General features: G+C 38.2%; 1 protein-coding gene across 6 annotated transcripts in view; it reads right to left on the reverse strand.

Moving 5' to 3' along the window:
* The window catches only part of MATN2 (matrilin 2), a 74,393-nt gene that overhangs the window by 14,251 nt on the left and 37,810 nt on the right, over positions 1–22,332 (reverse strand). For 4 of the 6 annotated variants that reach the window (XM_075743640.1, XM_075743641.1, XM_075743639.1 and 1 more), the window contains exons 6-20: positions 20,677–20,799; positions 13,422–13,544; positions 9,447–9,569; positions 7,201–7,323; positions 5,506–5,628; positions 5,228–5,350; positions 4,748–4,870; positions 4,538–4,660; positions 4,203–4,325; positions 1,676–1,798; positions 1,459–1,581; positions 1,161–1,283; positions 836–958; positions 572–694; positions 285–407 (exon numbers count right to left, since the gene is read on the reverse strand). In XM_075743640.1, the coding sequence (XP_075599755.1) occupies positions 285–407; positions 572–694; positions 836–958; positions 1,161–1,283; positions 1,459–1,581; positions 1,676–1,798; positions 4,203–4,325; positions 4,538–4,660; positions 4,748–4,870; positions 5,228–5,350; positions 5,506–5,628; positions 7,201–7,323; positions 9,447–9,569; positions 13,422–13,544; positions 20,677–20,799 (1,845 nt within the window). The remainder of the gene's footprint in view (positions 1–284; positions 408–571; positions 695–835; positions 959–1,160; positions 1,284–1,458; positions 1,582–1,675; positions 1,799–4,202; positions 4,326–4,537; positions 4,661–4,747; positions 4,871–5,227; positions 5,351–5,505; positions 5,629–7,200; positions 7,324–9,446; positions 9,570–13,421; positions 13,545–20,676; positions 20,800–22,332) is intronic. The other 2 variants (XM_075743642.1, XM_075743644.1) reach the window with 2 other exon arrangements.

The following is a 22,332-nucleotide window of genomic DNA, read 5'->3' on the forward strand; positions in this document are numbered from 1 at the left end:
CTTGATAATAAGATTAACTTTGGCTTTTTTCCTGAGGTTTGGGAAGAATTACTATTATACTCGATGCTATACCAAAACAACTGTTCCAATTTGTTAGTTTTTTGCTTGCGAGAGCATGAAGTTAATTGTTCAAGACATTTTCCATCCCACTCACATATGCTTTGGGCTTTCAAATATTATATCATTTTTGAAGTGAGGCATTTTTTGAAGTGAGGCATTTGAAGTGAGGTCAAGTAATTTTAGAAATCAAAGAAACAAATGCTTTCTAAATAAAATGTACTTACTTCTGCATGTTTTCTGATCTTCTTTTAGTACATATCCCTCCTGGCATTTGCAGATGTATGAATCATCATTATTAACACAAATATGTTCACAGCCATGGGCAACTGATTTGCAGGCATCTTTATCTAGAAAAAATTGAAATATTTATATGTATTTTATCTAACATTTATAAATTCAAAGACTCCACATGTGATATTTCAAGGATGTATAACAAAGGAATATAACATCTTTGTTCGTTTATGTAGCAATGCCAGAGAAGAGTGGCTGACAGACATATTTAGTTACTTACTTCGACATGTTTTCCCATCTTGTCGCAGGACAAAACCCTCATGGCACTGACAGCTGTATGAATTGTTGTTATTAATGCACACATGTTCACAGCCATGGTCAATGGATTTACACAAGTCTTTATCTGGGAATTGTTAAGAGAATTTCCTTATTAGACCACTTCTTAAATGCAAAACTGGCATGAACAAGCTTTGGGTAAAAGTGAGTCTATTATTTCTTTTATGACTGAAAAAACATATTCCCCATAAAAATTTCAGCTACTCACTCCTGCATGTTTTCCTGTCCCGCCTCAATATAAATCCCTTGTGACACTGACACGTGTATGAATCGCCAGTTGGAACACAGACATGTTCACAACCATGGTTGACTGTTTTGCAGATATTTTTACCTTGGAATAATGAAAATCATATTTAGCACAGTTAGCTAGGTTAATAGCTTTTACAAAATCTAAAAATTATGGCAATATAATCTTCCATGGAGTTCACTTCCATGAATTGATTCTGTATCAAAGACACAAATAACACACTACTGTTGCATAGTATGTTTCATTAACAGATCATGAAGTACAAAACAAAGATTAAACAACTTACTCCTACAACTTTTCCCATCTTCCCTCAGCATGAAGTCCTCATGACACTTGCAGATATACGAATCATCAGCATTAACACAAATGTGTTCACAGCCATGGTCAACTGAGTTGCAAACATCTTTATCTGAGAAGAATTGATGCAGTTTGTGAGGTAAGGTTCATTACGAGAGATAGTATCTTTTATTAACCAGCTCAAATAGTTGGAAATCACAAATAAACATACACATGTGCAAACACTCACAGCCACAACGCTTAAAAGCCTCAAGTAAAAACATACATTCATAGCTCAGGCTACTCACATCTACATGTCTTTCCATCCTCCTTCAGCGTGAATTCTTCACGACACTTGCAGATGTAGGAATCTTCGGTATTCACACAAAGTTGTTCACAGCCATGGTTGACTGATTTGCAAAGATCTTTATCTGAAAACAGATGACAGCCCTTGCTTGTTAATTCATTTCTACGCAAGCATGAGCTGCAGATAAAAAGTATGCTGATAAATATCAGACTACTTACTTTTGCATGTTTTTCCATCTTCTCTTAGCAGGAATCCCTCCTGACACTTACAAACAAATGAATCACCAGTGTTAACACAAGCATGTTCACAGCCATGGTTGACCGATTTGCAAATATCCTTGCCTGGGAATAATTAGAGAATATTTAATGTGGTTTGCTAGTTAAACTTTTTTTATAAATACAAAGACTGGGGTGATAATCCCATGAGCAAAGAAAGATGGAAGCTTGCAAACTGAAAGCGAATCTCTGGCTAGTTAAACAACAGACAGTTTAGCTTACATGGAGCATAAGTTCTCTACCAACTGAGCAGAAAGACCTGCACCGTTTGGATGGCCTCCCACTGACAATAAATCATTTTAGGATTAATCTGACTAGATTAAGGAGGAAAACTTTACATTAAGAGCAGTAAGAGTGAAAGGAGGGAATAATTTAGTACAGTCATGTAGCACAAATTCATGCTGGTAAAAACAAAATTAAGCAAAACACCACAGGACATGAATCAATGCCAAGAGTCTCCATAAACAAATCCCAGAAGAACAGGAACTACTAAGAGGGTAAATAAAATCTAACTGCTATTGCTGAAAACTGACGAGGGGATTTACATGGCTGCAATGTTAAAACCAGTTGGTTAAAGCTTCTTCAAGAAGGACAGATGGAAAGGACAGGAGGAAGTGGAGCCATCTATCAGCATTCCCTGTTTCTTTTTCACTGCAACAGAAAAGAAAATATTCCCAATGGGGAACTGCCTCTACATAGAAAGTAGAACAGTATTGACAGCCAAGTTCAGATTGACTCTTCAGTAAAATACCTAGGTTTAATGTGCAGGGAAGAAGAACTTATATTTTCACAAGAACAATGAGCCAAATTACCTGGAGGTCTCATGCTGGCAATACAAAAATGTCAAAAAATATTACAGAGCACAATCTTCTAACTCAACAAGAATTACATTCAAGATACAGCAATCTAAACCAGATACCATTATAGCAGATACAGAAGAGATGATCACGTATGTAAAAATTAGCATTAGCTTATACACAACCGTATGGAACTCAGACACATTTATTGTTTATAAAGAAAATCAAATACAGCAGCAGACATGGCAATTACTTCAAAAGGATGAATTTTACATAGCTGAAAGCCAAAGTATTTTGAGATGGGAAGGGATAATAATAATAATAATAATAATAATAATAATGTGACTGATGATTGCACTACTTATTTTACTAGATTCCCCCAAAAACATAGTCCCATTCTAAAAAGAATGCCAGAGTAGTTAAAAAAGCAACCTCATTTAGAAATTGAAATTGAAAATGGCTATAAGATTTCAATAATGATTGAAAGAAAGGACTATTCATAGAATTTACTGAACATGAAAATATTAGGAATTTGAAAACAGTGAAATAGTAAGATAAAAAACCAAGGGGATGCACAGCCAACAAAGTAAGTTATTTAAAGATTATTAGAAACAAAAAGAATTCTAACAATGTATTGTTAATTAATAGATAGAAATGGTAGAACTGTCAATCTTAATTAAGAAATTGTAAATGTGAGAACATCAAATGCCTGTCTAAGAATTTGCCCTGCTCCTCTACTACTTAACACTTTTATGAGCAACTCAAAAGAAAATACAAAATAATCACTGACAAAGTTTGTAGGTTACTCCAATTTTGAGCGAATGGCAAATAAAAATAGAGCAGCTGCTGACAGCAGGAGACATGAATCTTTTTGCAAGCTGGATAACAACAAACCATACGTATTTTAAAATAGCCAGAGCTTATACATTTGGAAACAAAGAATGAAGGCTGTACTTACAGGATATGGGACGCCTATGTGACTGACAGTCTTAAATGACCTGGATCATGGTAGATAACTGACTGAAAATGAGTGCTAGCAGAATATTTTGGTCACAGACTAACGCTATTTTTGGTCATAAAAAAGATAGATTAAAAAAAAAGATAAAAGATAAAAAAAGATAGGTAGATTCAAGTAAGAATTAGGTAGGTTATAGTTCCTCTACCCTTGACCCTTTGCCTAAGAGAAGACTTTGTACCACTGTGTTGTCCCCCCAAGGATGCTGATAAATAGCGGAATTTCTAGGGGAGCAAGAAGTGGCTTATGAAAAGATTGAAAAACATATAAAGAGCCTGAAGGAGTTTCATTTGCTTATTATTTACAAAAGGACATGCTAAGAGGTTAAGTTAAGGAACAGGTTAAGTTGTGATTTGCATGAATATACATAGTGGCAATTAGAACTTCAACCCATCAAAGTAAAATGCAGCAACATCCTATGCTCAAGATTAAAACTCGATATACTCAATCTAGAAATGAAGTTCACATTTTAAAAGCTACATTTGAACCTTAAAATTGGCTCATTTTCTGAAATATATCTTTAGTTCAAACAATAATTAATTCATAGAAATCTTATGATCTATAGAGAACAATATTCCATCCTGAACGCTACAAAACAGTGAATAATCTCCTAATAAAAGGAAAATGAAATTTCTTCTTTTATTCATAAGCTACTTACTTCGGCATGTTTTCCCATCTTGCCTCAGTACAAATCCATCATGGCACTGGCAAGTGTATGAATCGTCATTATTAACACAAAGATGTTCACAGCCATGATTGACTGATTTGCAGATGTCCTTATCTAGGAATAATTTAGATTTTATTTACTATAGTTTGATGAATGAGAACATTTCCAAAATCTTAAAGACTAGATGTAATAAGCTCCTAGGAAATAAAAAAAAATATCCTCCTTTCTGTCAGGTAAAATCCCCTAAAAGCAGACCTACCTCCAACTCAGTATGTGTCTTCAGTAGACCTCCGAGTGCAAAAAGTACATATCATCAAATAACTTACTTTTACACGTTTTCGCATCTTCCCTCAATACAAAACCCTCATAGCACTGGCAAATGTACGAACTATCAGTATTCACACAAACATGCTCGCAGCCATGGTCAACAGAATTGCAAACATCTTTATCTGGAAAAAAAATAAGGTTGCAGGTATTTAAAACATGCACAGATGCAGAGATTATAAAGGAAATCTATTAAAGATAAGGATACTTACTTCTACATGTTTTTCCATCTTCCCTTAGTGCAAATCCCTCGTAACACTGGCAGATGTATGACTCATCAGCATTAACACAAACATGTTCACAGCCATGGTCAACTGAACTGCAAATGTCTTTATCTGAGAATAGTTAAAGGTGTTTGGTTAAAGCACATCTACAGCGAATGTATCATGCAGGGAGAAGTAATAGCTTGTATTAGGTCTACTGATAGCGTTGGAAGAAATGGGCAAAAATTTGGGCAGCAAACACTGGTAACTCTTGATACGTGAAAAATTGTGGGTCTTTTTCGTCCCCAGTCATACCAGTTTGGCTATTAAAATACGCTATTGCTGTTTACAGTCTCTTACAAGCTTCTGGCAGGTGTGACAATACTGCTGTATTTTAACAGTAAACTACAAAAGTGGTATTTGTTAGAATGCTTCCACAAATCTACATACTGTAGATAAAAGTCTACCAGTAATTATCAGAGTACTTACTTCTGCATGTTTTCCCATCTTCTCTCAGCAGGAAACCCTCATGACACTTGCAAACATATGAGTCATCCTCGTCAACACAAATATGCTCACAGCCATGGTTCACTGATTTGCAAATGTCCCGTCCTGGAATGATTGATACAAAGATAGGTTTCGAATGAAAACATGTTTAAAAATGTAGATCTCAAAAGGATGTTTTTTTCCAGTTAGAAGTGATAGACTCCTTTTTTTCCTTGCCTAATGCACATGCAAAAAGTGTTCAATAGATACCAGTCACTCACTTCTGCACGTCTTGCCGTCTTCTCTCAATACGAATCCCTCACGACACTTGCAGACATAGGAATTGTCAGCACTAGCACAAATATGCTCACAGCCATGATTGACTGATTTGCAGACATTTTTACCTGGGAATAATTTAACAGATAAAAAATCATGTCAGTTAAGGGCAAGATGTTCAAAGTCTTATAATTCCCAGTTACTGAAGGTTCTCGTCCTTGCTAGTATACTGGACTCAATTCTGCAAATCATTACAGCACCTGCTGGGGTTTTTTTGTTGTCTCAAAAAGGTACATCTTTGTCCTGCTAAATTTACAACCTTACTATTAAGGTCAAGTGCACTGTTCCAGTTCTAGAGTTTGTAGAGTTTCACGTGTCCCTATCATGCAGATTAGTGACCCACAGGGATTTCCAAAGGCACCTAAGTCCCATCCACATTTCAAGTAAACTTGCTGGTGCGAAACAGATCTTTCTATCATCATCTTTTCATATTCAGTAATAAACCTGCTCAAACCTGAAATAATTATGCTTTTTCTCCCCTGTGCTTAAGTTCAGAAGGTGTTTTTCCTTTTCTTATAAAGGAGGTTTGCTAAAGTATGTAGTATTTAAGGGTAACAAGACAGACAGATTGTATGATCCTGCTGTGAAATTCTGGAAAATTATCAGCTATAATTGGGCAAGCAGATTTTCAGTGGGGTTTTCTGATATAGAATTTAGCTGGAATACATATTTCAAAATAAAATAAAATATAATTGATTAATTAATGCTAGATAAACTAACATTTGCTTTCACTTTGTTCCCCACACCCTTTATGTTCCTGCAAGCACTTCTGCATGGACAGAAAATTTCACTTGCTTTCAGCTTTTTGCAAGATTAGAGCAACAAGCAAAATTTGTCTCTGTTTGCATGGACTAACAAAGTAGGGTGTGTTGTGATACACAAACTGATAATAAGGACTTTTTCATTTGTCATGGTAGTATCTGGATGACTTCAGATTTTTTTTCTCCTGAAAATGCTTTTTAATAGCAGATGTTGATGAGATCTATGGGTATTATTTGGATTACAGTTATAAAATACTTCATGCCTGTGTGTTTTTCAGAGACTTATTCATGATTCTTTGATCAGACAGTGATCAAAAATATAAAACTGGAGAAAAATTTGCAGTATTTTTTTTATATCTGCCACTCATCGTAACTGCATAATGTATTTAAATACGTAGTCAGTGATGATATCTCTTTTGCAATCATCCTTATCCCATGCTGGACAAAGAAATGAACTTTCCATTAATAACACTACAAGCTTATTTATGCTATATAAGACTTTAGAAACTTTATATATTTTTGCCTTGATTTGAGAAGAAAATTATAGTTGTCCCATACAAGGATCTAAGTCGGAGTAATATAGTTTTGGATTCATAACAGTCCAATTTCAGGGCTACTTTTTAAATGGCACAGACATTTAGGGTCTGATTCAGGTGCCTAAAAGTATATATCCAATGCCACTTAGATGCCTTAGAGTATCCAAGATACTGATATACTGCTGGCAAATATGACACCAAAAGGGAAACTGTGAACTTTTGGAGTCCTCGAGTATTTAAAATGACACTGGATGGTAATGTTCAGGCAAGCAAATCTTACCTTACAGATTTCTCCTATATGCGTAATAAAAATCTGATTCTGAGTTGCCAAACAATAACTTACGTTTACATGTTTTCCCATCACTACGAAGCCTGTATCCTTCAAAACAGTGACAAGTATAAGATCTGTCACCATTTACACACAAATGTTCACAGCCATGGTCACTCAGAGCACAATAGTCAACTCCTGTGGAAGCAATTGAAGTTATTAAAAAAAATTAACAAATAATCAATCAATTATTTTTCATCTCTAGTTTTTCTATGGCATATAAGCAAGTAAATATAAAAACATTGAACTGCTTAAACAATAATCCAGTTCCTTATCTGATAGTATACATATACCTTCGATAAAATCTAAAAGGGCCTTGTGGTGTACTTTCCATTGGTTGCTTTAAGCAGAATTGAGAAATCATACTTTCCTACGTTTGACATAGCTCAAGAGAGTCCATGTCTCAGTACTTACAAACTGAATTAAAAAAAACAAAACAGAAAACTTTAGCAATGATTTCGTATAAGACAGTGGCAAAGACATAAAAGCTACCTTGTGAACGTTCTTCTTTAACCACAGTCTCTACATGGCCCGATGGGAAGGTGGCCGACCCCAGAAGTCACTTGTGCACCTGACCCGGCTGCCATGGCAGCAAGCAGAAATCCTCTCACAGGGACCTCAGGGGGCTTTGGCATAGTCAATTCAAGCTTTTGCAAAGAATTGCAAAAGACAAGTACTGTCAAATATGGTCCAGTTTTCATCTCAAATTTCCTAAGTGTTTCTCCTTTGTAATACAAAGTCATAGGACCTCCGGGATCCTGCAGGCAGCACTTGCTACTGTCCATTTGCCACACACACAGTGTCACTCATTTTTTTTGTAATTAGTTGTCAGAGTAGAAATCTGTTTACCATTCAGGTGTTCCCACAGCTGTGTTAACATACTTGTGCCTGTGTATATGACACCAGAATTGTAATTCCCAGGTGTTTTCCCATTAGGAGCAGTATATGTTAAATGCTAATCCCCTCCACTCAACTGCTCATTCAGGAAATCTCAATGTGCCAAAACTCTTTCTGTGAATGCCTAAAAATGTCCATGAGGTTTCAACAACTCATCTGGAGTTCAGGAATAGGACAAATCTCTCTGTGAAATATATATGAGGAGAAGGGTATGCTGGCAAGAAGAGGAGCTATTCAAAAGGGCTCAGTTTCATTGCGCAGAGGGACTCCAGAAGCCACAGCACTGTTTTAATGCTGCTGATAGGTCTCCAAGTACAGCCTGGAGGAAAATAACTCAGAGCAAAAAAACCACCTCTTTTTACTACAAAGGAAAAAGAATTTTCCATTTGCATGTAGATAAAACTCCATAGTATGGCTGTTTCCAGTGGTTCTTGCAGATAAATGGCTAGATAAATTGTTTCTAGTAGATCCTATCGCTGTTACACGATTCTGCGTTACTGTCTGCCCCTTTCTAGAGAGCTGCAGTGGCAGGCAGAAGCAAAATCTGTCAAGGTATTGGATGAAGCTAAAAATGTTAGTATGGAGGCAAAGACAAGGTTAAAAACAAAGAGAAATTGCTTTTGCTGGTTTGCCTCACTTTTCCCTAGATCCCTTCTGTGCCTGCGCACTTGCAGTTTGACTTCTGTTAAAACCGTGTTGCCTGAGTGCAAGAAAAGGGGCAAACTCTGGAGCTGCTCCAACACTCAACAAACCTGAAAAGTAACTACCTCCAAAATCTGTAGAAACAGCGGCCAAAATCCTTTCATCAAAGAGGTCCAGGAAAGTCAACAGGTATTCACATTTATCTTTTCCTGGCCTTTTCTATATATTATTTTTCCAGTGAAGAAGGCAATTTGGCTATTTGCAAAACTGCAATGATTCTCAATGATCATTAGACTTATAAAGGGTGGAGAGCTGTCAGGACAACTTTTATTCACTTATTAAGAGTTCCCATGCAAAATGTAAAGCTCAGGGTGGGACACTCACTTCTCCTTCTGCCCCAGACAAGCTGATGCAGTTTGCCTGGGGGACACTGCTGTCAAGATGACCTGTCAGTCAGTCACATTTGTTGTGTTACTGAAAAACTGTCCTCAACACCTGGGGATGAACAGATCTTCCAAAACCTTCCTGAAAATGCGAGGATTTACAGTCATCTTGACAAGTATCCTTCCCTATGTCCTTTTTCTCCCTGTGTTTGCTTCATTATTAAGGTGTCATCAAAATGCAGTTTGTAAGAATACATTGAAGGTGTGTCCTCTTCCCTGAACGACAACAGAAACCTTTCCCAGGTGAGCTGAGATCAAGGAGGTTCTCCCAAGACTTACGTGTGCAGGTTTTTAGGTCCTCATTGATGACAAATCCTTCAGAGCACTGACAGACATAGGAGTCAACAGTATTTAGGCATAGTTGCTCGCAGCCATGATTGCTTTCAGCACAGTGGTCCACCCCTGTTGATTTGTGTTAATAATTGAAGAAATCACATCGGAGCCTTAGATACATACACTATGACACTGTAGCTAGTACATGATGCCTTTGCAGAGCAAGGGAAAAAAATCAGTACAGCTTTTTATTTATGCAGTATCATTTCCTGAGTAACCTGAGTTAATTAACAACACCTAAGTGAAGTGAATACAACAATCCCTCTTGGCAGATAACAAACTTGACGAAGTGCAGATCTCCTTTGCCAAAAATCACAACAGGAAACTAATGCAAAGTGGAGTGAAGGGGGAATGTTGAAGTCCCACCTGGCCTTACCCGCAGAATCATGCTTTCTTTCTTTAAATAGCAAGACTCTCAGAGAGAAAGTATGAATATTAGTAACTCTTGAAACAGAAATTATGGCTTTCAGATTATTTCATAAACAGAAAATTCTTTTTCAACAGGATGAGAAATCGCCAATTTAAAACTTTAACCTGCCAACAGGTTCAAGCAGTTAAAGCCTAGTGGGGAACGGATACAAATTATGAGCGAGAATGTCTTAATATGTTCCTTTTCTTTGATTTTCCTATTGCTATTCCAAGTCAGATAAAATGGAATATTTTTTAAATTCTTGTATGCAACTGGTTGTGTGAAAGATGAAGGTGGGGGGAAGGGAGAGAGAAGTGTAAATCAGGTTTAAAACTTATATTGTCTCATAGAATGGACAGCAAAGCAGTACGGTGAGATACGTGCACTTGCAGATGTACTATATAATCTGCTGACTCTGTAAGTATAGCAAAAGCACATTACACTGAACTTCCTCATAACATTTTATTGCCAACTTGTTAATGGCTATTTTTAGTTATATAGGCCCAAATTACTTTAGCTTAACTTGATCAAAAGTAGTGGAGTTCCCTCAGACACAAACAGTCTCATATGTCTCTATTTGCAAATCATTTACAGATGTGAACAGGCATGTCTGCAGCTATTTGTTTACATAAAAAAATTCTGTACTTAATGTAAAATTACTTAGTTCTAAATATTGCTGTTTATTAGTTTATTTAACTAAGCAACGAGTTTGCAGTAATTGGTCCAGATTTACCATTATGCATAGACAAGAGATAACATTGGCTTGAACAACTGAAACTGAGGTGTCAGTTTTTACCAGCTGAAGTAAGTTCCAGCTGGAACATTCTCCTTTTTCCAAGAGTTTACAACATCATGAAGAGGCTTGTGTAACTTCTCAGAGCACACAAAAAATGTGGAAAAAAAAAAAAAAAGGAAAAGAACCCCCCCCCCAGTATTCTCTGTGAAAAATTGCATCTGTTTGTTTGGCACCATCTTTTACAACACACCCACATTAACATGGAATTTAACATTTAAATACTTTGGGTTCTTATGCAGAATCTTTTAACATACTCTTTCAAAGAGTGGAGTAAGCACAAAGCTCCTAATTACCAGGCTTTAGAAATTAATATAACTCAATTTGGTCATCCTGTGTGCTTCCTTACATGTGTAGAAAAAAATGTACGAAGGGCAAGGGACAGAGGAAGGGTCAGTATTTTCAAAAACAATTAGTGTCTTGGGATATATTGATTTTTAGATATTCAACTTGCGATAACCTAAACTCACAATTGTTAAAAAGTTCTGAGCTCTTGCAACACATCCAACTTTCCTTACACAGGGCTTTATCACAGTTTATTTAAAAATAATTACTCCTTGGCCTATCAGCTTTTTTAAAATTTCAATGACTGAGTGTTTCTTTGGAAAAATATGTCATAAGTACATCAGGGAAAAATGCTGCCAATATTTTAGATGATGTGCAAAATGGTTCTATGCAATAAAACTATCTTCTAAACCCCAGGTGACGTCAAGTGGGCAATGTTGTTGGGTTTTTCTGGTGTGACACTGACCCTTCGTTAAGTAACATTCTTATTAAAAGAGGACATTTTATTGAACAGATCACTGAAAGTATAAACATATGGAATAGGGATGTCTCTACATATCTCCACATATCAGCATACATCAGCTGCAGTTTACATAGCATATAGCAATGATACAGATGTTCAACAGGAAGCACTGCTTTTGTGTTAGACATCTTGGCTGAACATATTTTCCCAGTTATTTGGATCGGAGAAGATGACGCTTCAGTTCTCTACTGGATCAGGGATCTCACTACAGCATTACTTCACTAGCCCTGGCTCGTGGTGGACTTTACAGTAACATAGGTTTGCATAGCTCAGAAAGATCTCAAAAGGGACCCAGGAGCGTTTCCTCATTCTGTTCACACCTCGCCCCACTGCAGTAACTGCAGTTGCTGCAGTTCATGAGACACACTCATTTCTGCACGTATTGCCATTGTGTCGTTGGGCGTATCCAGGATGACATTTGCACACAAATGACTCTTCCATGTTAACGCATTCATATGAACAGTCATGCTGGCCTAAATCACAGAAGTTTACTTCTGTGGAGAGAAAAACAGTGAAGAATTCAAGCCAGCCATGATGGTTTCTGAAGTAAATGGCTTATTTTTCTTAAACAATGCTGGATTCTGTGCTTTTGACACCTGTTAAAGCTGATAGCTGAGAATCTGAGAGTGGATTGCAAATACTTGGCTACTCAAGACTTCACTTTGACTCCCATAGACCTGCTGCTGTAGTCATCAGAAGTCATGCATCATGGTGAAGGAGGAATGCCTGGTGCTGGTCACCGATGATGATTCTCCCAGATTTATAAAGAGGGCATATATGCAAATGTTATACTTTATTTTACAATGAGTCTTGTTATAACAAGTTTTGGAATAGGAGCTTAATCCTGGAAACGTCACCAGGTTTACAGCCAAATCCAAAGCCCCCTAAGGTTAAGGAAATTACCCCAAATGTGAATTACAATTTGCCTTTAATTCACAATTACATCCTTGGCAATAAATGTTCTACACAATGCTGTTCTTTTGCTCCTATACTCACCAAGGCACATCCAATCTATAAAACCCTGAATGTATTAAAATAACATATAAATAATAAAAACCAGAATAGCATGGATTGTTGTAAAAACAACAGTGTGTAGACAAAGATGCTTCATGAGAATGTATCTTTAAGACTGAAAGAAAATACAGTTCCAAAACCAGATATATTTTGTAAGCATCTAGAAACATAATTATGTTGCTCCAGGCAAGCTTCCTATTCATAAAATCTCAGCAGTAAAATTCTCCCCACCAAGAACTGAACTGAGACACCAGATCAGGCTAGTTTATTTTGCTGAATATGTTCTCCATAAACTTTAACAACATTACATTGAAAATCTGCTGTGATTCTAGGCCCCCACTTGAGAAGGGCTGTAATACAAAAGTCTTTTTAAAGTAAATAGTATGTGCAATTGGTTTAGAACTCTGACATTGCTGAGGCTGTTTTTACAATTTTTTTAGGAAACTGCGGGGTTTTGTGTGTGACTTTAAGTTGATTTTAATACCTACATTAACTATCCAATATTTTCCCAAGCTAATGAAGTACATCTGTCCTTGACTAAACCAACTGGGCAAAGCAAGGTGATTTTTTTTTTTAAAGCTGTTTGTGTCATTACAACACAAGGTCAGAAAGTTTCAAATAAGCAATCAACTTATTGTTTTTGAGCCACTCTGGTTCCTTCAGTACTCCTCAGGTTTCCATAAATCTCTTCAGAAAATGTCTAATACACAATCTAGTCTACAAAACAGCAATCAGTATCCAGCATGACTGGCTCAGTTAAAATTCAAGTTTATAAAGAAACATTTGTTTCAACCTTTAATTACAGAGAAAACTTTCATCCTTTCAGGAAGGAAACCATTCACAGCAGGTTTAAAAAATAAAGCAGATGAACTTTATTATGTCCAAAGGATTACTCACTTTTGCAAGTTTTCTTATCCGGATTAAGTCTAAACCCTTCTTGGCATCGACAAAAATACGAATCATCTGTATTAACACATTCCTGCTCACAGCCATGGTCCTGAAGAGCACAATAGTCTGGTCCTAAATGGGAAAAAAGTTGTGTTGGTGAGGACTGTAATTCCTCAGAAATAAGCTAAGTAAAAAAGAGTTACCTTGTTTTCTTTAGCATTTTTTTCCTACACACTATTCTGACTTTTTACCATATTGTTTCAAACTATAAAAATAAAATGTTCCCTTTTTCCAAATAGCTGCTATACTTAGGTATACCTGATATGTATACTTCAATGAATTCTTCAAGAACACAGTATTTCTTAACATTTTGCAGCTAAGTCCTATACATTGCCTCATCAAAATTGCGTCTTTATTTTACTCAGATGAAGTTAGATACGATCTGTAATAAATACACAAGCATGCTTTTGAATGCCATTCATTAGATCAAAGCAGGTCAATCAGGTCATCAGAAGCATCGGTGTTTTAACAGCTCTGGGTGTTTGCTACATAGTTCTGCCATTTAAAACGCTCATGAAAGGGAAGAAAAGCAAATTCTAGAAGCAGTTACTACTTCTCTATAAAGTACCTTAAAAAGGAAAGTAACTGTGCAGTAAAGCATTGAGATATTTACCGCATAGTGTTTACCACTATTGATGAAGTCAAAGAACTTAACATTCACTAAGATGCAGTGTTTGGCCACCACTTAGTTTTGTATCAGTGGAGTTAATTAATTTATACTAGTGAAAGAATGGTCTTAACCCCTCAGCACTGTTAAAAATAGATAAACAAGTCACAAATTGGGTAAGTCACATTTTTAAAGACATTGAGGCACTTTTGAACACCTCATTACACAACCTGAAAACTAACATTCAGAGGTTTATTATTATTCCCAGATACAACTGGCTTCCTGAGGCAGGAACTGTTCTTTTCTTGTATGTGTGGTGGGCTAATGCAATTGAGCCTTATATATGTTGAAAGCCCTTAGCAATAATAAACCAACTATATTTTCAGGACAAACAAAGTGGAATGTGACTTTTAAGAAAACCTGAGAGGCATATTTTATAATTTATGAACTCCACTTGATATATTTATAGACCATTTCATTTACCAAAGGTTTTAATGACAGCATATGCACATACACGTATACACAACACAGGGATATCTTACCTCTTTACTAAAAAAATTAGATAATATGATTTGTTCAAGAGTGCACTGAAGAGACAGGAACTATACAGCCCTGTGTGTGCACCAGAGGAATATGGCTGTATGCCTTCTGGACTTACTCAGTGCTGGGTTGCATTTATCTGCTCAAATCCTTGCTAACTCAAACGTGCAGGACAGACTTTTCCTGGGTGACTCATTTTGAAAATGACCACAAGAGTTGAAAACTGGGGTCTTCCCTAAAGAAGAACAACCGTTAAGGCTCAGCTCCCCTAAGTACAAGCAGAAACTACCATCTGTCCTCTTGAGGAGCAGCAAGAGTGGCAAAAGTCCCCTTCATAGTTAACTTAGTAGCTAGGAATTACTTCTACCTGCCTCACTGATAATCTGAATTTGCTGCTCTCTTCTCTTCCTGCCACAGATAGAGTACTCTGCTGGTGTTGGCAGGGTTGCCCTCATGAGCTATGTTCCTTGTGTTTCATTCTGAGAAATTTGGAGTAATTCCCAGAGAAAACATTTGTCAGAAATGCATGACCGTACTGATAACATTTACATTTTCAAGCTTTTCTTTGTAGCCATGAGCATGAAAGCTTATTTTCTGTTTTTGAAAGGAAAGCCAGGATTCTCTAATAATCACAAGATCTTGGGAGCTGGCGCCCCAGGCCCAGGCCTGCTTGCTGATGCAGAGATCTGGTCCGGCATGGGCGTGAGTTTTGGCTAGTTGGCTATCATCCCCGAGATTCAGTACGTAAGCCAAATACATAGAAATTTATGTTAAAGGTTTTTAATTCACAAACATTTTAAATCCAGTGATCTGAAGTTTGTTTCTCCATGCTGTTTATGCTGACTCAAAGCCAGCGTGATTCATAACATATGGGAGCTAGGGGACACTTTTGCCCTGAAAAGCTCTCACGCTGTCTTGACTTTCGCAGCATAAGAGCCACACGGTTCTTTCATTCATGCTTTATTTTATCAGCAAGGCACAGAAGATATCAGGTGTAGGGAAAAGTTGCTTAGTAAGTTTTATTTATGCTTAGATTCAGGACATGCATCTTGAAAGAGAATGATTTGACGTGGTATTTGCTTGTTCCTCCCTGACTACTCCTTCTGAATCAATCTCAAGGGCCTACCATGTCCAGTCACTTTGATCTTTCCCTAACTGGAATGTGATGGAATTTCATCCTTTAATTTTAACCTAATTTAAAACATTTACAACAAAACATAACAGAGTTAACATCGCAGAGATGTACAGAGTTGTGAGAAGCTTTGTCTGTGGCCTCTGCCCCTTGGCTTGGGAGCTGCATTTAATGTCAGGCTCTCACCCTTGGTTCTTGCCTGAGCTATGTTATCGGTGTGCCTGTGCCTAGCCTTGCATTTTGCTGATCCTGACCTGCAATCTGGCTGACTTTGGACTTGTCTGGTGATCACTGGAGTGTTGGCTGAGCCTGGTTACTGTCATGGGACCTGTTTTCTTCTTCTTCTTTGGGTACTGCGGGACCAAAGGCCTCGTCAGAGAGATTACTGACCCTGCTTGACTCATAGCCATCCCTGGCTGCCAGCTTGCACTCCCTTGCGGAGCAGTGTACTTTTGCGTTATATGTTAAAATTCTCCTCCATTCCACAGAGATCCAACGTGCAACCACAGATGTGCCTGAGAGTTTCTGGTCAAGAACAGAGAGGAAATGACACTGGCAATGTGGTGGAGTATGTTACCCCACCTGATCAAACGGATGTAGTGAATAAGGTTTTCTACAAACAGATAGCAGAAGTCTCCAACTCATAGACTTTTGCTTACGTTGGAAATTTCAACCAGCCAAACACCTACTGGGAGGGTAAGACATCATTGTGCAGGCAACTCAGGAGGTTTCTGCACAGACTTGGTGACAACTCCCTAACATGATTCTTGAGGGGTGATGTTCTTCTTTACTTGCTGCTGTGACCATGAGATGACTTGAATTCACAATCCAGAAGGCCGGGAGGGGAAACAGCAGAATTCAGACTCCATCTTTTACAAGCTCAGATTTCAGCTTATTCAGGGAATTGCTAGGATGAATCCCCTGGGAAAGAGCCAAGAAGAGAAAGGATGCCCAGAAGAGCAAGATGATTTTTAAAGAAAACTTGCTAAGAACTTAGGAACAAATGATCCCATTGTACTGGAAAATGTGCTTAGAAGATCAAAGAGCTTCTCAGTGAACTAAAACACAAAGAGGAAAAATAGTAGAGGGAGAAAGAAGGACCAAGAAAAAAAGAAGAGTATAAAAGCATTGCTTAGGTACTTTGGGACAAAAACAAAGTACTGAGGTACACTAAGGGTAATAAGAGGGGAGACTACAAATGTACTGGTATCAAAAAGAAAGTCACAGAAAACATGAGTCTTTTGGCTGGGGGAACAACCTAGTGATGAACAATACAGAAATGGCTGAAAAAAATGATGCCCTTCTTATTCCTGGTTCTCACAGACAAAGCTTGCTCCCAGATTTCCATGTGTACCAGCACAGTTTGGGAAGGAGAAGCGCTAGCAGCATTGGTTAGAGACTACTTAGAGAAACTGGATATACACAGATCCATGGGATGACTGGTATTCGCCTCTGGGTGCTGAAAGAGTTAGGTGATGTGACGCCACTGTCTATCACGTACGAAAATTCATGGGGATCAAGAGAGGTCCCTGATAATTCAAAAATGTTAATGTTACACTCATTTTTTAAAAAAAAGCAAGAAGAAAGACCCAGGGAACCAATCAGCATGATTTCAGTCCCAGGATCATGGGGCACATCCTCTTAGAACCAATTTCCAAATATATGAAGGACAAGAAGATTATCGGGAATAGTCAACATGGATTTACCAAGGGCAGACCATGCCTGACCAACCCATTCACCTGCAGTGATGAAATGACTACATCTGTGGACAAGAGAAGGTTGGTGGGTGGATGTACAACACCTTGGCACTAGTAAAGCTCTTGATGCTGCCTCCCACAGCATTCTCATTTGGAAGCTGAGGAAGTATAGGCTGGAAGAAAGAACTGTTAGGTGGGGTCAAAATTTGCCAGGCCACCAGCCTCAAAGGATAGTGATCAATGGCTTCATGCCTGGCAAATTGCTGATAATGACCAGAGCACCACAGAGGACAGTACTGGGGGTCACATTGCTAAACATCTTCATCAGTGACACAGATGATGACGCAAAGCACACACTCAGCAAATCTGTGGGTGACACTAAATTAGGGGCAGTGACTGAAAGCAAATAGCAGCACTTCAATTCAGAGGAGCCTTGACAAACTGGACCAGAAGATGTCTTAGGAAGTTCAGCAAGAAGAATTGCAAAGTGTTGCACCTGGGTTGGAAACACTCCATCGTTTGTACGGACTGGGAAGTGACCCTCTGTCAGGGAGCAGCTCCCTAAGGAAAGGACAGCCAGGAGCCAAGGGCAATAATACAGCTGAGCAGGGTAGGGGCCTCGACAGACAGGCACTGCCCTGCAGTACCCAAGCAAGGTGAGCAGGGCAGGCCTGGAAATGCTAGCCAGGTTTAACCAGAAGTCCAGATTATCAGACAAGTATGTGCTGTTGAGGCAGGTCTGAGGTCAAGCCAAGAAGCTAGCCTGCATGTCAGGATGAGGTGAGGTCACTCATGGTGAGGGCAGCCATGGTCTGACATAGCCCAGTGATTGCTGGGCAGGTCCACAGTGGCAGGGCAAGGCCATGATCAAGCTGGGAAGTCAGTCTGCAGGTCAGGTTCTGGATGAACAAGGGCTATTGTCAGGCCCAGCTGGAGACTGCACTTGACATATTTTGCCCAGTTCTGGAACAATCCCTTCCCTTCTCTGCCCAGTTAAAGGGAATAAACTGAAGAGGGCTCAACAGAGACCTACCGCTGGGACATAGTGCACCTGACTTGTGCAGAGAACTTGAGGAATCTGGTCTTGCTGAGTTTGGTGAAAAGGAAGGTATCTAACTGCAGCCTACAACTACTTCTTGTAGGTCATTATAAAGGTGATGGAGTGAAATGCTTCAGATGATGTCACAAGAAACAATGGTCACCACCTGTGGCTTGGGTGAGTCGCATTGGACATGAGGAAAATGTTTTTCACTAGAGGGACAGTGCAGCAGTGGAACAGGGTGCCCAGAGAGGTTATGGACTCTCCACTGGAGCTTTCTGAGACTCAACTAGACAAAACCATAGCTGACTAGATCCAGTTTGTGGCAGTTCCACTTTGAAGAGGAGACTAGAGTAGATAACTTCCAGAGATCCTGTCCAGTCTGCATTTGAAAGCTTTCCTATTTCCAACAGAAGGACAGCAGCACATGGTCAGACTGACAGTCTATATAGCCCAATGTACTGTCTCAAGTAATAGATACCTAAGTCAGAGGACAGAGACAGGTCAAGCCTGAAATACTACTTTCCCTGTCTCAGCTTCCAGTGTTCTGTGGATCATAAATTTAAACAGGTTAAAATAATTCATACAGTTAGACCATTAAGACTCAAGACATACAAAATGTTTATGCAGTTTTAAGGTCTTTCTTCAGTTCAAACTTGGGGAGAAAACACTGCTTAAAATCCACATACTTAAATTGAAGGAATTAATAAAAATCTGTGCTTGGGCAGTTGAAAGCACTTACGCTATAGTAAGATTTCAAAAATATTTGGATGTGGAAGTATATGTAGAAGTATAAGAGAATTTAGCCAGTTCCTAGTTGACAGATTCTTGACAAATGGGTGAGTTCATACAATCTACAAGCAACGTGAACCAGTACAAAGTATACTTTGGCCCTTGGCGAGGCAGGAAATTCATCTCCCCTGACTCTGATCATTTAAAAATTAGGTGTCTAGTCTGGCAAGTCATCCAGGCTCCCTGTACAGTCAAGGAAAATATAGGAACTTCCACAGATTTGTGTCAGAGCTGTGAGCAATCACCTTTTAGATGTGTGTGTCTCTTTCCCTTGATCATAAGGTCAGATGTACAGCCTGGATTAGATGTTTTCTTTCTAAATGTTAAATTTAGGTGAAATAGATACCAAGCATAATACACAATACAGTCTATAGGTTAACATAGTCTCTCATCATAAGGACTGAAATGCCCCCAAGGCTGTAAAAAACACAGAAATGATGTGCTATATTGATGCATTTTTTGAGAAATAATGTTTGAACACATTATTCAATAATATGGGCTAAATTCACCACTGGCATTGGTAGTTCCACTCACCTAAAACTAATGGAGTTTGTCAGCTTACAGACACAATAGTAACGTTTCTTTATCAAGGCCCATATTTATGAAGAAAGGTAACAAGGAAGGTACATTAAGGTTTTCCCTTCACATTTCCTGAAAGTGAGTTATGACATTAAATACTGTGGAGGTTTTAGCTTGTTTTCCCAATTACTGGAAGCCTTGGCAAGAGTACTTTCTGGTCTGTCAGTTCCCCTCCACTTTATATCCACTCCTAACTCTTGTAATGTTTGAGCTTGTTAGCCTGGTATCAATCGAATTTGACAAACAACAAACAAGCAAAGCCATGAAGTTATTATAAACTGGTGAAAACATGGAAGCTTGGTGGAAGATACTGATGTTGCCAGAGCTTTGGCACACTATCAAAGAATTCACTCTTGAGAAAAATTCATAGGAAAATAGGCTGCAATGTTTCCTCTGATTGTGGAACTACTCTATTTAATTTTAGCTTGTCTTACAAAGCAAGCTGATTATAAATTGTCTTGTACAGACTTGTTTGTTTACCCAGCTAGGGAGATGATATTCTAACTGAAAAATCTGGACAATCAAAGAGACTATGCAAGACAAAGTTTTGGGCTTTTACTGTTGAAAAGGAGCCTTGTTTCATGTTAAAAGCTTCCTGTTCAGAGGAGGGATCCCTATCCTTAGCTTCTCCCCCCAAAAGCCGAACTACCCCCCAAAACAACTTGCATTGCTTTCATGACCTATGGCTTCCAGAGCACTCCAACATTTTCTATACCTGACGCATTATTCAGTGTTCCCAGGACCAGTGGGAGTATTACTGCTGAGAACTGGAAGACAGAAGTACAAACTGTTCATAATTAAACCTTATCACAACTTACTTCGGCAAGTTCTTTTGTCTGGATTTAAAATGAATCCTGGGTGGCATCTACAGTAATAGGAGTCCTCAGTGTTAACACATTCGTGTTGGCAACCTTGGTTATCCAAAGCACAGTAGTCAACAACTGAAAAAGAACAAGACCAACATTTACAATTAGAAAAACAAAATGAGAACTATTATACATAGAGATTATGGTACTAGTTACACACAGTAGCTATAAAAAAAAGGGAAAATCTGACAGAATTTCTGTCCTGAAGAGCTTTTCTGCAAAAAGTAGTGCACTTTCAATACCAGTTGGTAAATCAGATTTGATGAGAGTCCTGGATCATTTCTCCTACCCGTTGAACATTTATCAGCTCTTGGATTGTCAGGAGCCTTCTCAACATGTTTTCTCAGATCTGGAAACCATGTCTCAGTCAGTAACTCTGTCCAGATGTTCACACTGTAGATCAGGGCATAGCAAGTTTGTTCTATTTAGTTCTGTCTTCTGTCTCTCCAGTCCCAGTCCTGGAATTGCTCTACTTTTCCTTAGTTCCCTCCCAGCTGTATTAGTTCTCAAGAGCTGTTTCCGTAGCCTGAGTATATTGGAGACCCATGGCAATACCTTCTACACCGAGGACTGTCACAGTACATTTATTCCTTCTAATGTGCTCCAGATTCATCCTGTACAAAGCAGCTGCAGCTATGAAGCCTGAGAGCTTCAGGCTGATATTCACCACTGATATTTTGCTTATATAATGCCTTTTCTTTGAGAAAAATAAAATATCATACTAGTCCAGTCACTTATTTCATAAGTCTGGTCATTTACTACACAAGCCCATATTTACAAGATAGATTGCCAGAGTGTAATAAGGTTTCAGAGTGTAATAAGGATTGCCAGAGTGTAATAAACTTCAGAGTTTACTCAGTCAAGCCCATTCAAAAGTGCTAAAGAAGTTAAATTATTTCTATTTTTTTTAAATTACTTTGTAGATTAAGTTGTTTCTTCACAAAGAAAGTCTCAGAAGAAATTAAAGGTAAGTCAAAAAGCAGGTGTTCTGACCCCAAAGAGCTGCTAGGCCCACATTAGCCAAGTTTATCTGATTCTTTCTGCAGAAGACAGTAATGTGCTGAGCTTCACACAGACATTTAATGAGACAGGTTCCCCTTCTTTGCCAACTGAGTAATTTTTTCATTACTTCGTACTGCTGAGCCTCTCAAATTGCTTTAAGAAGCAGTAATTTGTTTTAATGAAATCAGCCCCTTCTTCAATAGCCCTGCCTTTGGAAATCACGCGTATACTTGGGTTTGCTAAGATATTTAGTCAAGGTCATCTAGACAGGAAAGCAGATAATCTATTTAGTTACTTTGAAAGAGCTTCTTTTAACCCTTCAGAATATTTGTGTTGAATCAAGTCAAATTAGACTATTTACTGGCTACTATCTGAGACCATTTTCCTGGCAAGCACCCTCCTGTTTCCAGGCTGAATAGCTTCCTATAAAAACGTATTTACTGAATATATATTTCAAGGATATAATGTGTCATACAATTAGTCAGCTTTCCTCTTGAATTAATTCTAACCACATGCACATTTTCAAGTGTTTTAAAAGACACATTAAGAAATAAGTAGGCCAAAGAATATATAATTTTTTTCTATCTAGCATCATACCTGGGAATC

The sequence above is a fragment of the Balearica regulorum genome, chromosome 2 (genome assembly GCF_011004875.1).
Source record: "Balearica regulorum gibbericeps isolate bBalReg1 chromosome 2, bBalReg1.pri, whole genome shotgun sequence".
NCBI classification, from domain to species: domain Eukaryota; kingdom Metazoa; phylum Chordata; class Aves; order Gruiformes; family Gruidae; genus Balearica; species Balearica regulorum.